General features: G+C 38.0%; 1 protein-coding gene across 9 annotated transcripts in view; it reads left to right on the top strand.

The window, feature by feature from the left end:
* PRELP (proline and arginine rich end leucine rich repeat protein) overlaps nucleotides 1-4,300 on the top strand; it is a 37,231-nt gene extending 32,931 nt beyond the window's left edge. For all 9 annotated transcript variants that reach the window (XM_026676867.2, XM_087959756.1, XM_026676868.2 and 6 more), the window contains one exon: nucleotides 2,492-4,300. In XM_026676867.2, the coding sequence (XP_026532652.1) occupies nucleotides 2,492-2,667 (176 nt within the window). In that variant the 3' untranslated portion in view covers nucleotides 2,668-4,300. The remainder of the gene's footprint in view (nucleotides 1-2,491) is intronic.
* The last annotated feature ends 11,048 nt before the right edge of the window (nucleotides 4,301-15,348 follow it).

Here is a 15,348-nt window from a genome sequence, read left to right as displayed (position 1 = left end):
TTGATCCTGATGTTAAACTTGTATCCATTCATTATTTTGAGCCGTGGTGGCACAGTGATTAGAATGCAGTACTGCAGGCTACTTTTGCTGGCTGCCGACTGCAGCAGTTTGGTAGTTCAAGTCTCACTAGCTCAAGATTGACTCAGCCTTCCATCCTTCCGAGATCAATAAAACGGGGATCCAGCTTGTACAGGGCAATATGCTGACACTGTAAACCAGGGGTGTAAAACTCAATTTCATTGAGGGCCCCATCAGAGCTGTAGTTGACCTCGGGGGGGTCAGATGGGTGTGGCCAACTGGGTGGGTGTGGTCAACTTGATGCCACTCCCCAAACTGCCGGCATGTTTTCTCTTCGCATTGGGTAGACTGGGCCAAAGCCATGCTGGGTTGATCTTTCCTCTTCGCACTGAGTAGATTGGGCCAAAGACACTGGCCTGATTGTTCCTCTTTGCACTGGGTAGACCCAGATGGCCCCTTGGGTCAGATCCAGCCACATCACAGGCCAGATGCAGCCCACGGGCCTTGAGTTTAACATCCCTGCTGTAAACCATTTAGAAAGGGCTGCAAGAAAACTGTAAATCAATATATAATAGCTATTGCTATTTTGTGCAGAGTTTGTCTTATTTGTTCTATGTAGACTCCAGAGGGGCAATGTTGGCAGATGATGGTATAGATTTCATTAGAGGAAGAACATGTAATGGTACCTCTAATCATATGTATGAAGTTGCTGGAATCTGTATGGCACTGCTGGTGTAAAATAGACAACTGGGCTTATTACATAGTCTTGTTTGCTTGTTAACATAATCTTCTTATTGTTTTTTTATTGCATGTGAGAATCTGCTTCATATTGGGTGGTTATCTATATGTGGATATGGGTTCTGCTACTCTGTCTGAGAAAGTGCAATGTCATTGTCCAAAATGGCCTGTAGTTTATTAATAATGTGCTTGAGTGGGGCTTTTCAATGGTCTAATATAGCAATAGCAATAACACTTACACTTATATACCACTTCATAGTGCTTTACAGCCCTCTCTAAGCAATTTACAAAGTCAGCATATGCCCCCAGCATGATCCTCATTTTACACACCTCGGAAGGATGGAAGGCTGAATCAACCTTGAGCCTGGTGGGATTTGAACTGCCAAATTGCAGGCAACCGACAGTCAGCAGAGTAGCCTGCAGTATCGCACTCTAACCATTGCGCCACCGAGTGGTTAGATGATCAGTACAGCATAATCTTGTATCTTGTATAAAGTAATATCCTGCAAGTTTATTGCACTTCAACTATACTGGTTAGAAGATTATATAATTTACCATGTTTGATAAGCATGATGTGGAAGGCGTAGAAGTCAGAGCTATCCAGAGAAGGAAACTCCAGATCCAGTTTTTGGCCCTCCCATTTGCTCTTAGATTTGCCCCACATTGCAACCAGTCAACAAAAAGTACTTGATTTATTCCAAGATGATTATACAAAAGGCACAATAACTTGGTTTCTATAAGGAGAGCTTAGTGCAAATTTCTGAGTTATCAATATCATTCACAATTAATAAATTGTATTTATAAATTCTGAATATGTAGATGTAGATCTCATTATAACAACATTCTAATAATGAAATATGAATCAAATGCACACCTGAAGACAAGCATTCAGGTAAGTATATTATATAACAAACATACTTGTTAGAAAAGCAGTCCATAAATGTTTTGTGTTTTAGGCTGTATTGCATAGATATGAAGAAATATGATGCTACTAACTTTTCTTTCCATCTTCATTCACTCTGTGGTGTTCTGCAACAGGGAACCTTTATATTCCTGAAATTTCAGTGCACAATTTAGAATTCTAAAATATGTAGGAATCCTTCATGGAAACAAAAGGCTTTGTATTACAGTTTTCCATCAATGTGTGTATAGAAGGAAGGGAAGGGATAATAAAAGTTAGAGCAAAGAAAGTGCATGTACTAGCTTGTTCATCCCTGGTCTTCACTGCACATTTCTAATATCTTAAAGCAGAACAAAAAAAGCTATAGCTTGTAAAGTTATAGAGAAGATTAAAATCCTAACTATTATAAAACATTGCAGGTGTTCTAAGGAGCTTTAGAACGTTGTTTTTATACTTCTATTTTACACTAACTGTTATCTGCTTTTGTAGATACTCAGTATTTAGGAGTGATTTATATAGACCCTTTATTAAATGAATGTGGGGAAAAAAAGCATGGGAATGAAAAACTGAATAGAAAAGGCTTTGTTTACTGCCGGCGAGGGAAGTTTCCTCCATGATTTCAAACAGAGGAGTAGAATTATAAATATCTTTAAGCTGGAAGGGACTATTGCAATAATACAATATTGTATTTGAATAACTCTGTCAATAATTAGTTGATGAATAATAAATGCTGAAAGAGCAGATTGGAATATGAAACAGATGATCTCTGTAACTTCCCTAACCCTAGCTTATTACTTACCTGTGGGTTTTTTTCTTTTTTTCTTTTGCCTTCAGAAATCAATGGGACTCAGATATGCCCCACTTCTCTGGTCTCTTTTAATGCAGCATCTTCAGATCTTGAAAATGTGCCACGTCTTCGCTACCTGCGCCTTGACGGCAACCTACTGAAGCCACCCATCCCTTTGGACCTGATGCTGTGTTTCCGACTCTTGCAGTCGGTTATATATTAAGCCTTGCAGCAATTGCCACTACTTGGAACTTTGGCTTTGCACGGTGACTTGATTCCAGTCTATGTTAGACAAGGAGAATATACCTTAGCATCTCTACCCAGGCTTTTCCTGCTCCACTCTGCTTCATTCTTCTTTGGCTGCTGGAAGCTCTGTGCTTTGTGCAGCTCTCTTTTATACAGCATTTTATGGATGCTTTTTGCCCCTCAAATGTTGCAAGGAGTCTTCTGAGATGGGTGCAGCCTTCACAGAAGATCATGGCAATATTGCAATATTGATTTCTGCTATATTGCCCTTTATCTATATATTAGAGAGAGAGAAGGAAGCATGCCTAAATGTATTTAGTATGCAGCATTTCTTTTACTGCCTTGCTGTCTAGAGCTTCGCAAAGCATTACTGGTTTTCCGACATCACCAAGCATACAAAATAAGTTAGATTTGTTATCACTGAAACAAGCAATATAATTTCATTTAGATGGATACAACGTTAACGTGCCATTGTCTAATGATGCTGAATTAATAGGTGAGGGATAGTCAGATTAACAGGTATAATAAATAGCTTTAGCAAGTGTGACCAAATACACAGCGTACTGTACATAGCAGGTTGCATACTGTGCAGGCAAGGCAGTATGTTGAAGATGAAATGAAGAATAATGGAGAATTTTCTTCCTGTTTGTGCTCTTTGGGAATTAAACTGCTGGTGCAGCTTTGCACTGTGGAATGCAATGAGCAACTAAATACAGCACGACCTTCAGGACTGGTGATGACATGCTTAGCAGCAATAAGTTAGACGACCTCCTCATCTTCATAATTTTACTCCACATAGATTGGCTGAAACTCAAATGCAGTGCTAAAGAGGAATAAAGCAAATCCAGTCCTAGACAGAAATTGCCACCCAATAGGGTGACATACTTGAACAGGACAGATCCATCATTATCATGATGATTTCAAGGTTATCTTGACATCTGATTCCCCCTCCCCAAATTGCACCTAAGGATTATGTCATTAATCAATGGAGCAATCTGTACTTCTTGAGGACCTAGGGCTTTGCTAGCTTTCTATGCATGGTAATCAGCAGCCTTAGCAACAGTTATCCAGGCATAATGAAGGAAATTAATCCTCCCCCTTTGTTACACAAGAAATGTTGCTGCCCTCCCGATAAAGTCATACAAGTGGAGGATCAATAAATAAATGTTAAATTGTACTTGAAAAACATTTTAGCAGTGGCTGGAACCACAGTACCTATGGTTGATATGGTATCCATAATACCAAAACATGGCATACATATTTAAAACCTCATCAACATTTCTAACACAGAATCTTGCAAGATCACAGCATTCATGCCTTTAGTCATTTTTTTATTTTTATTTTTTTTAAACTGGGGGTATTGTGCCAAATCCTATGATGGTACTCAAAAATGTTGTTGATCTGTGAGCCCTAACAGTGTGCAAATGTAAGTAAATGCAAATAATCAAGTATTAGCAGACTTACCGTATGGTGTACAGGGACAAAAATCTCTGTTATGGGAAAGCCAGAAGGAGCTATTTAACATGGTCTTCCCATTTCTTGTGCTATTCTTTGTTTGTGTTATATTTTGAATATAGAAAGAATAAAGCTGTTCAGTAACAGGCAATGAAGTACAAAGTAAGTAATCCTTTTTTTTTTTTTTTAAAGCACTTGCAGAGCACTAATTCAGAGACACACCCAAACAATGTGAGCTCTTTTGGGGTACTCTGGATGAAATTATGAAAAACATACAGATCACATTAAAGAAAATGTTTCTGCTTAAACTTTTTATGAAAGCTCATCTGGGAACAAAGCCTTCAGACTCACTGAGAAAATGTCTCAGTGAAAGTACCACTCTGTACAAAAAACAAAATACATGTTTCTTTTCTTTTTTTAAAAGCACAATATGAATTTTTACTGAATCAGCAAAATCAAAGAGAAGCCAAAATCAAAGCTACAAGAACGATAGTCACATGATCATCCATTTACCAGATGAATTTTGTATCATACAGCAATCACTATATATTATTTACCCTCCCAGTTGGGCCCAAGGGGATTTCTACAAATAAATACGATGCTAGAATGTAATGTAGTTTAAGCCAGTGCTTTTCAAGTTGTTTTTAAAACATTGCTTTAAAACAGATCAGCTTCCTAATATTTTACAGCAACCTTTTATTTTTCAAAAGTAAGAATGGACAGAGAGCACCGGTATTGCTAAAGAAGGTCTCTGGACACCTTTGTAGCCACAGGTAGCCATTCCTTTTCCTAATTTTATTATCCATTTATTTTCCATTTTCCCATTAGATCAGTTTGTCTGTTTTGAAATCAACCGAGTCCTCTCAGAGTCTCCAAATGTCAACTGTCCCTTCCTCAGGGGAACATTACACTTTCTTTACCCTTTGCAACATTTTACAAATTAAAGAGGCTTCACAACTGAGATTGTTATTATTCTTATGGTTGATCACAGAGTCAGCCAGATGTTTAGACTGGATTTGGCTTTTTTATCCATCTTCCCATATTGTTTGATGGTGTTAAAGGTATCTTCGCAGGATGTAAGCTTTTCCAGCTAAAGCTGCCTTTTGCAATTGACTGATGGGGATTTTTATCACTATTAATGGTGTTCAAGCGATGCTCCATAGGTTTTCGAATTGCACCCATTATTATGGGTACTATCTTTGCTTTCTTTTGGCATAGTCATTCTATTTCAATTTGCAAGTCTTTGTATTTTATTATTTTCTCCTGCTTTTCTATGTTGCCAATCTTAGGTACTGCAATATCCACTATCCTGATTTTTATTTTTCTTAATGACAATTCTTTAGCAAAACTGTCATTAAATGGACTATGTGGCCATTATTTGTCTGTTGGAAATCTAAAGTCTCAGAGCATTTTAATCTTTTTAATGTACTGGCCATGTAATATGTTTTTTTTCCCATGTCTCTTTTCTGTTCTTCATTTGGGTTTCTTGTAGACCAGTTTGGTCCAGTATGCAATAAGATTTTCTGGTATATTAGCTTCGCGGCATTTTCTTTACTGTCCTTCAGATATTCTTCCAATGCCATTTTTTCTTATTCTACATCTGATGTATGTGCAACATTCCATGTCCACCTATTTTTCTTGGTAAGTAGAGTCTGTCAATGTCACTCCGAGGGTGAAGAGCATGATTCATTGTCATTATTTTCCTAGCCTTCCTATCCAGAGCTTTTAGCCCTGCTTAACTCTAATCCATTGTTCCATTTGTGTATCTAAGGACTGGAATTGCCTAGATGTTAATTGTTTTGTTGGTATTTCCTTCACTGAGTTTGGATACATCCATGTAAAGGAGGTGGGATAGCCTGGCGAATGTTTTTAATGTTTGATAGCAATGGCCTGAGTTATTCAGTATCGTTGACAGAGGAATCAGTGCATTGACAAACAATAGTGCTTAAGAGTCTCCTTGAAGGATTCCTCTCTTGACATTAACCTGTCTCAATCTGTCACAATTGACCAGCAACTTTGTCTTCCATTGCATTCCATTGATCTTTGCACAAAGCTTCTGAGATTTCTACTGACACCTGTTATTTCTAGGCATTTGATTATCCAATCATGTGGCAGGATAAAATGCTTCTTGTAATTAATTCACACTACATTGAAGCTGATTATCCTTCTTTTGCAGTTTTCTAGAATCTTGTCAATTAGGAGCTGATCTTTTGTTCCTCTGCTGTTTCCTTTCTGTTTGGGTGGAAAGAGCTTGCTTTCAGTCAGATGTTATCAGACTGCATCAGATACCATACCAGTTAGTAATTTGAAAGTTGTTGGTAAGCAGTTAATTGGCCTGTAGTTTCCTGGTCTTACCCCTTTTGCTGGATCATTATCAGATAGGTTTTTTAGATGTTAACTAATCTTCAATTTCACCTTCTTGCAGTATGTTGTGTCATTATTTTTCCACAGCAATTCTTATGCATATATAGTATAAATCCTTATCTTGATGGCAAATTTTATGCAATGCTAGATGCACTTTTTATATTTAACATTTATATATTTTAAAATACAAATAGTAGATGCTGGAAGTTGGTCATTATGAGATACAGTATGGCAAGCAGGCAATAAAAGTCTGCCTCTCCTCACTCATCCTGTCCTTGCAAAAACGACTTATTGGAGGATACCATCTAAGAGAAAATTTCCTATAGGCACTGAGGAGTTTTGGTTGCCTTTTAAAAAATACAGAGAATAAGTGTGAAAAAATAGATAATATCAAACCCTTCATCAGGTCTGCAAGATACATTTTTATTTCCCTTGTATTATGCTAAAAAAGAATTAAAGTTGGGAAGGTGCAGTACAGTCAAGGTAATAGAATAAGAATCCCTAAGTTATCCAGGCTCAATAAGCAAATCACCAGTTCCAACGTCTACATGGAAGGTTACATGCTTTTATATTTAAACTGTTGCGCTACCTGATCTGGACTGCAAACAATTGGATAACTATTAAGATAGCAGCGAAAAAATTCAGTTAGGAGGGGAAGGGGAGTTGTATGCAGGGCATCCCAACTGTATTTTGAGACATCCTATATCATTACTGTTATCTAGTGGTCTCCTGGACTTTTATAGGTCAGATTTGTAGCCCTTTGTTAAGCCCATGTAAGGGCTGACACAGTCCATGATTCTGACATCGCAGTCAAAACAGACTTATTTCAAGATGCTTATGTTCTAGCTCCTTTCCCCTTCCCTCTCCTTTCTTGCTTCAAAAAAGACAAATTATCCAATATCATGAAAGCTTCTCCTTTCCTGGAACACTGTCTTTCTGTGTCATTTCATTAAAGGCATTAAATCTCTCACTTGTAAGTTCATCCTATGTCTGTAACCCACAACAGTGTTTCTATTGTGTATTTTGTTCATAAAAAGGTAGGGTTAAATGTGTGTCTGTGTCTGTGTCTGTGTCTATGTGTGCATACTTTAAGCAAAGTGTTTTGTTTTTCTTTCTATGAAAGGATTCATCGACTCCAGAACTTTTTCCATATAGGTAATTCTCGACTTATGACCACAATTGAGCCCAAAATTTTCTGTTGATAAGTAAGACATTTGTTAAGTGAGTTTTAGCCCATTTTATGACCTTTCTTGCCACATTTGTTAAGTGAATCACTGCAGATGTTAGGTTAATAACTTGTTTCTTAAGTGAATCTGGCTTCCCCAATGACTTTGCTGGTCAGAAAGTCACAAAAGGTGAACATGTGACCCTGGGATACTGCAACCATCATAAATAGGAGTCATTAGTCAAGTGTCTGAATTTTAATCACATGATCATGGAGTGCTGCAATGGTGGTAAGTGTGAAAAGCAGTCATAAATCACTTTTTTCACTTTGTTGTAACTTTGGACAGTCACTAAACAAATTGTTGTAAGTCAAAGCTTATCTGTACTCAAACAAACAAGCAAAGGGCAAACAGCAAGATCAGTAATTGACTAGTCCCGTCTTTCCCTATCCAATAAGGGTCTCCCACTAAAATAGAATTCAAAGTTGTAAATGATAAAACAACAATGAGCAACAATAGACATCTCAAAAGGAATTATTGTATTGTCAGTTGTGAAGACAGAACTGGAGTCAGCACCATTCTGTAACAAGACTAATCAATATTACCAATTGCTCCTTCCCTCTTTAATCCTCACCCCTCCACCAGGCCTTCTCAGAAGAACACTAAATCAGAAATAGGTCAACTGATAGTGTAGAGATTCTGTGATGTGTTAGGCAAATTAGCAGGCGGATAAGTATAACAGTCCAAGTATGTACAATTGTGCCCAACCCTGGCTCCCTTAGGCTAAGGATTGATTTCCCATCAGCCATTGATGCTTGGTGGGAAGAGAAAAAAGCCATGAAAATTCACCAATCCTTTCCTTGACTTGATCCACATTAAAGCACAGAGACCGCACCAGTCACTGGTTTTATTACCATGGCAGAATGGAGTTCAGCAATCAAAGAAGCAAATTTTATGCTTTTCTAGTGGTAGCACTATAACATGGCTGGTTAGTTTGCTCTCAGTAATTATAGTATAATGAGAAAAGTGTGCAATCTTTTTTTCAAGAGATTTTATTAATCCCTCATTTTAAGCATACGTACACAGTCTATTTGCATGCCAGTCCATATGTTCATGCGATTTTACTTGGACATTCATTCATTCATTCATTTATTACTTGGGTGCAATGGCTCGGTGATTAAAGATGCTAAGCTTGTCAGCTGGAAAGATTACAGCCCAAGTTTGAGACTCAAGCATCACACGACAGGTTGAGCTCCTGTTCCTTGCTCCAGCTCCTTCCAACCTAGCAGTTTGAAAGCCTGCAAATGAGAGTAGATAAATAAGTACCACTTCGGTGTTTCATTTGCCTTGGCATGTAGTCATGTTGGCCACATGACCATAGAAATGTCTTCAGGCAATACTGACTCTCTCAGCTAAGAAATAGAGATGAGTACCGCCCCTTAGACTCAGACATGAATGTACAATTTTTTTTTACCTTTTATTAGTTAGGCTTTAATGATACTTCAGTTAAAATTTCTCTGGGGTGAGTGGGCATACAGTTCCACTGCACAGCAGTAAGACTGAAACCATAGAGTTACAACCACACAGCAGATAATCCAAACTCAGATTTCAGCAGTGTTTCCATCGTATATTCCACTTAACATTACTTCCTTGGGAGTACAGTTCAAGATTCCATTCCTTTCCCCAACATTTCCTGGTAGGCTAAAATTAAGCGGCTGAACTTATTTTTGGAGGTAGGAATTCGCAGAGGAAGGTGCTTCCACTGAGAAGACTTGACTTTGAATGCATGACATCAACATTCCTTCACAACAAGGACTTGTAGCAATATAAACAGAGGTGGTATTCAGCAGGTTCTGACCAGTTCCGAAGAACCGGTAGCAGAAATTTTGAGTAGTTCAGAGAACTGGCAAATACTACCTCTGACTGGCCCCGCCCCCATCTATTCTCTCTCTCCCGAGTCCCAGCTGATTGGCTGGGTCTTCTTTTGTTGCCTTGCACAGGAGAACAGAGCTGGAAAGCAGGTTAGTGGGGTGGGGACGGAATGGGATTTTGCAGTACCCTTCCCCTGGAGTGGGGAGGGAATAGGGATTTTACAGTATCCTGCCACGCCCACCAAGCCACACCCACAGAACCGGTAGTAAAAAATCTTTGAATCCCACCACTGAATATAAAGCTTTCTGCATCCAACATGACTTTCTATTTGAACATTGACAACAGTTCTTCTGTGAGTATTGTGTAGGTGTTTCTTATTTTGTGTCTATACATTTGACTACTTTTAAAGATAACACAATATGGTGCATAGGTACTCAAAAATACATATTAATGTTCCACAAAGGTATCATACAATATGAAATCCATTAAAAACAATGATCACTAAAAATTAAATTAAAATGTTAAAACATGATCACTAGTAAAAAATAAATGATGCTATGACAGAAACATGATTTTATTTTGACTTTGGAATGACCCTCAATTGGCATGCTCTATTTACTTGGCTGGGAAAGGGAATTCCGAAAGTGAGGGCCAAATGTGAGAAGGCCTTTCCTCCTCCCCTCCTCAAAGGCCAAAGCATCTGCTCAGCCAGCTGGGCAGGTTTAACTAGCCAAATTGTACAGAATGTCCAAATGTAAAAACCAAAATCTCTACTTGAAACATGCAATAAGGTATATACATTTTTGTGAGACTGTGTGCAAATGTTGAAATGTGTTTGCTTGCACTATTGGACATACATGATTCATCATATGACCATATATGAATTTGCATGTGTACAAACACATCTAAATTTGTGTAAATGACATGTCTGTTGATGGAAATTTGTAGATAATAATTATTTTTAACCCTAAATCCAAGAACAGATGGAAGGAGTACTTTAGCAAACACATTACAAATGCAATCCTATTATGGCTGCTATCCAAGCACTAGCATCTTCTGGATAGAACAGATTTTTCTTTTTAAAAAAAGTTTTAAAGAGAGCATAAAAAATAGCCAACTAATGCAAAATGGATAGAGCAAAGGATTACAGAATTGTCTTGATCTATGATTACAAAAAAGCTCACTTTTTCTCTTATCAATTTTTTTCTAATCATTAAAATTTATTTTATATTGAAGAAAAAATCACTCAGTTTTAAGTTTAATGGTTAGTTTATTCCCCCCATCACTGACAATGCACAAATTTGTAGCAGAATTAGAATATTTCTGAAATCTCTTCTCATTAAGAGGTCAAAATTAAGAACTCTCATCATTTATAGTATGTATGTATGCAAGTATGTATTATTTTCATGTTTTTGCAATTGAACTGGTTCCTTTGTTTATTCTGGCAGTAGCAGCAGTTTACAGCAATAGCACTTATATTCTGCTCCATAGTGCTTTATATCACTCTCTAGCTAGTTTACAGAGTCAGCATATTGCCCTCAACAATCTGGGTCCTCATTTTATGGACCTCAGAAGGATGAAAGGCTGGATCAAACTCCTGGCAGTGAGCAGGAATTATCCTGCAGTACTGTATCACCACAGTTTATGTGCACACCTCTTAATGCCTAACATAAACCAGGAGAATGACTCCATAAGAAACCTCAACAACAATGCTTTGGTTTTGTATATACCTGTCTTTTGGGAATTGTAATAGAGAAATAATATAATTCCTTAATTTATAATTGTGATACCCATTTTAACAGCACACTTTACAAAGTCTGGGGATGTCAGGATGGAAACGATAAGTTTGGACACTACATGATTAAGTAGCATTTCAGTTTTGGATGAAATAAGTAATAATGCTACTAGTTTTACTGAGTTTTTGTCTTCATATTTTTATTTAGTTCCATTTGATTTTGATTACCTGAATGCTAGCAAATCAGCACTTTTTAAAATAAACATACTACCACTGAATATTTTAGAGAGATGAAGCATTCTTCCTTCCACACTGCTCTGTAGCTAGTTGAAAAGAAGTAAACTTTTCCTTGGGTGTATAAATTGGCTGTAGTTCTGATCTAAGATGTGTGAAAAACTTGAGAAAGAAGCTACTTGGAAATAAACAGAAAAACCAGAAAAGCAACAACATTTAATGAGCAAAGATGTAGCAAGAATTGGACATAGCAATTAGATTAGTGACAATTAAAACCCTGTAGCGAGGAATAAATATCTTTATTTATTTTTTGTTACTCTGAAGTGGGACAAATTAAGTAGTAGGCTCAGCACAATTGCTGCTTTTCTGCTTTGATCTCCTCCACTGGTAGATCTGGAGTCTGTTTAGTTTTTTGAAAAGAGGGTGGGCTTTTTGACAATAAACAAAAAATTGCAGCATTTTTAATTGGTGCTTGAAATCTTGTCATGTTTCTACTGACATTTTGATTCTGAGCTTCTGGCTCCAGACATAACACAAAATTTTCTCTGTGCAAAAAATAACTCAATTTCTTTTAGTTTTGCTTTCTTGTATATGAGACTCCAAATAAAACCCAAGCATTGTTAAGTTTAACAAGAACGGCACCCACTGAACTGGATGCAGCCTGAGCTGATTCATTTTTAAGTAGCTCTTTGGAAAAATAGTTTGTAATCTTGTTGTTAGTCAAAATTGACTCATTTGTTTTTATTTTTATTTTTTACCATTGTAGTTCAGAACTCAGGATTGTTCACAACATGAACTAGTCAAACCTACATGATAATTTTAAGCAGGTGGGAAATCTGTGTGCCAGTTAGCACATCCAACGGAATCAAAACTCCAAGGCAGGCATATTCCTCAAAGCATAGATTTATTAGGCATATTGGCACATCTGAGGATTTAGTGTCATATTGGCACATCTGGGGAAAACCCAACTCTGAAGGATCCAAATCAAACCCCAAAATTCTTCCCCCCCCCCCCCAGGTCATACATCTGTCACAAGGTCCAACCAGGTCGCAGCTACTATCCTGGCTGGATCTGGTCCATGCCTCTCCAGCACTGGTAGAGCATCCTTGGCTCTCACGGGAAAGAATGTTGCTTTGGCTACACATCCCCAGCTATCACTATCCCCCCGCCCCCATTATGTTCCCACAGCTCCAACCAGCCTTGCTGTGGCAGCCCTGAAGATGCTCCCAAAATGGTTTCAGCTCAAAATGGAGAGAGAGAGAGAGAAAGAAAGAAAGAGAGAGAGAGAGAGAGAGAGATACCAGCATTTCTATATTGTGAGAGCATTAATTTTAAGTACTTTCCCTCTCTATCCTTGGAAACCACATATTTCTATGTGCATTTCCACTAAATCAGCTATGTGCATTTCCACTAAATCCACTAAACTAATGGCTTTCTTGGATTTGTGATGGTACGCCCTATGAAGTCTTCTTAAGAGTCTTGCATCCAGCTTTATCCTCTCTGATACAAGCAAGAATGCCTACAAATCACATTGCCCTCCTTACTTAGTCTGAAGGCAGTGGAAATGTTTTTGCAATGAGTGGTGTCATTCAGGGCTGTCTGAATATCTATCTGTGTCTGCTTTCACAGTAGAGCTTAATTCATAATTTGATTTTATTCAGACTGAAAATCAACTGGACCTTGCAATCTATTTGCCCATGCTTATTTAGGACCAGATATATGACAACTAATTATATTCTAATGTACAAAAGAAGCATGACAGCAGTGGAAAAAAAATATCAGGTGTCAGTTTGCCACCGCAACTCAATGACAAATCAAGTGGTATGTCAAAAAATGGATTCTAACGCATGGACACATATACTGCCACAGCACAATCTGAAATCACAAATGAGTTTTTCCCTCTCTATCCTTGGAAACCACACATTTCTATGTGCATTTCCACTACATCAGCAAAATTTGAACTAATGGCTTTCTTGGATTTGTGATGGTATGCCCTATGAAGTCTTCTTAAGAGTCTTGCATCCAGCTTCATCCTTAAGAGTCTTGCATCCATACTGCCACAGCACAATCTGAAATCACAAATGAGTTTTGAAGAGGTAAATAGTTGCATGAGCAAGTTCTCTTTGTAGAGTTGAACAAAGAATATAAGAACATAATATCTAGCATGTAAGAAAAATTGCATCATTGCTTCAGGTTAAACTTATATGAACTTTAAGTAGTTGCTGCAAAGTGATAACTGAGGGTAGAGTTACAAAATTTGGTCTAAGGTGAAGCAATGTTTACAATCATTTCCACCAGGGGTGGGACTCTACCAGTTTGGGTGAACCGGATGTTAAAGTTACATCTGGTTCACTGAACTGGTATTCCAAATGACTGGTTGGCCCCTCCCCTCCCAGGAATCTCCACATGACCCATTTTTGATGGAGATAAGTGCAGGGTCCGCGCGGAGGCTCTGGGAAGGGGAAAAACAGGCCTTCTGGGCCTGTTTCCAGCTTCTAGTGGGCCTCCAGAGGCCAGGGGAGGCTATTTTCATCCTCCCAGAGGCCCGGGGGGAGGCCTCTGGACTCTTGGGAGGATGAAAATGGTCTCCCCCGGCCTCTGGAGGCCCACCGGAAGCTGGAAACAGGAAGCTCTGGTAGGCCATGCCCACCATGGCCACACCCACCATGGCCACGCCCACCCAGCAATGGGGCAGCGAACCGGTTGCTGGGATTTTTGAATCCCACTCCTGATTTCCACTGCTGACCTGATCTCATTTCAGAAGCATTCAACCAATACATTCTTAGCCTTGTGGTTCCATTAACATATCAGAAGCTATGTAGCTCTCCATACTATATCTGCACTTTTCTGCATTCAAGCTAAGCTGAATGTTTTTAAAAGATTTTGTAAAACCAATTTAACTTCTTTCTCGCTTGTGGTCTGATACTGTAATAATTTGACTTCAAATTATACATATTTGTATTTCATTAACTGTAATTATGCATGAAAGAAAACTCTGGAATGTTTGCCCCATTTTGTGATATAATGCTGTCAGTGTCAAAACAACTTTATTATATATTTGTAATGTCATGCAAATAATTCTGTAGAACTCATGATTCCAAAACCTACTTTAATATATAGTGTTTACATGCCTAAATTTTGGGAAACGATTATATTCAATTCTTTCTGCTGAGGATGTTCATTTGAAACCGTCAATGCTTTATTTGCAGCCACTAGAAAGACACTTTTCATTTTTGAAGGTTTTGCACAAATACTAATATCAAAGGCAGGCATTATATTAGAACCTCATTCTTCTTAGGAGCAAAGTACTGGAAAGGGAATTTTCTTTTGTCATTAGCAGATGCAACCAGATGTTACCTAGTCAGGTAATGACATGTCAGCAACCAAACCACCAAGCTCACAGAGCACCAAGCAGATTTTAGCTATGACCTCTTCACTCTGGCTGACTCCATCCTGTATCTGGCAACATCTATGGTTGTATCATTTGGGAGCACATTTCATTCTGCTGGCCAAGTCACAGAAAATTCATTTGAAAATCATGTGTCCTTTTAAGATTCTGGAAAAACTGACATAAACGTTAAAGTAGGCAAAAAACATTCTTCTTGTAATTTAAGAAGTTAAGAAATTACAGCTTCTTTATCTCTCTGATAACAGATTGAACTATATTGTCAGACTGTTCCCTAAGAGACTCAAGTATTTTTGCACATATAGGTGACAGGAGACTACTGATCTTTAAAAGAAAAATCGAGTTGGATAAATCGGACAGTTTTACTGTCTGTAATTATGGGTTGTTTTTTTTCAGATATAAATCCCTTCTATGCTATTTTCCAACTGT

The sequence above is a fragment of the Notechis scutatus genome, chromosome 3, assembly GCF_049901735.1.
Source record: "Notechis scutatus isolate UNSWTSFEM ecotype Mainland chromosome 3, rNotScu1.2, whole genome shotgun sequence".
Taxonomy (NCBI): domain Eukaryota; kingdom Metazoa; phylum Chordata; class Lepidosauria; order Squamata; family Elapidae; genus Notechis; species Notechis scutatus.
Note: the sequence above shows the minus strand (reverse complement) of the source record. Positions and strands in the feature narration are given on the sequence as shown.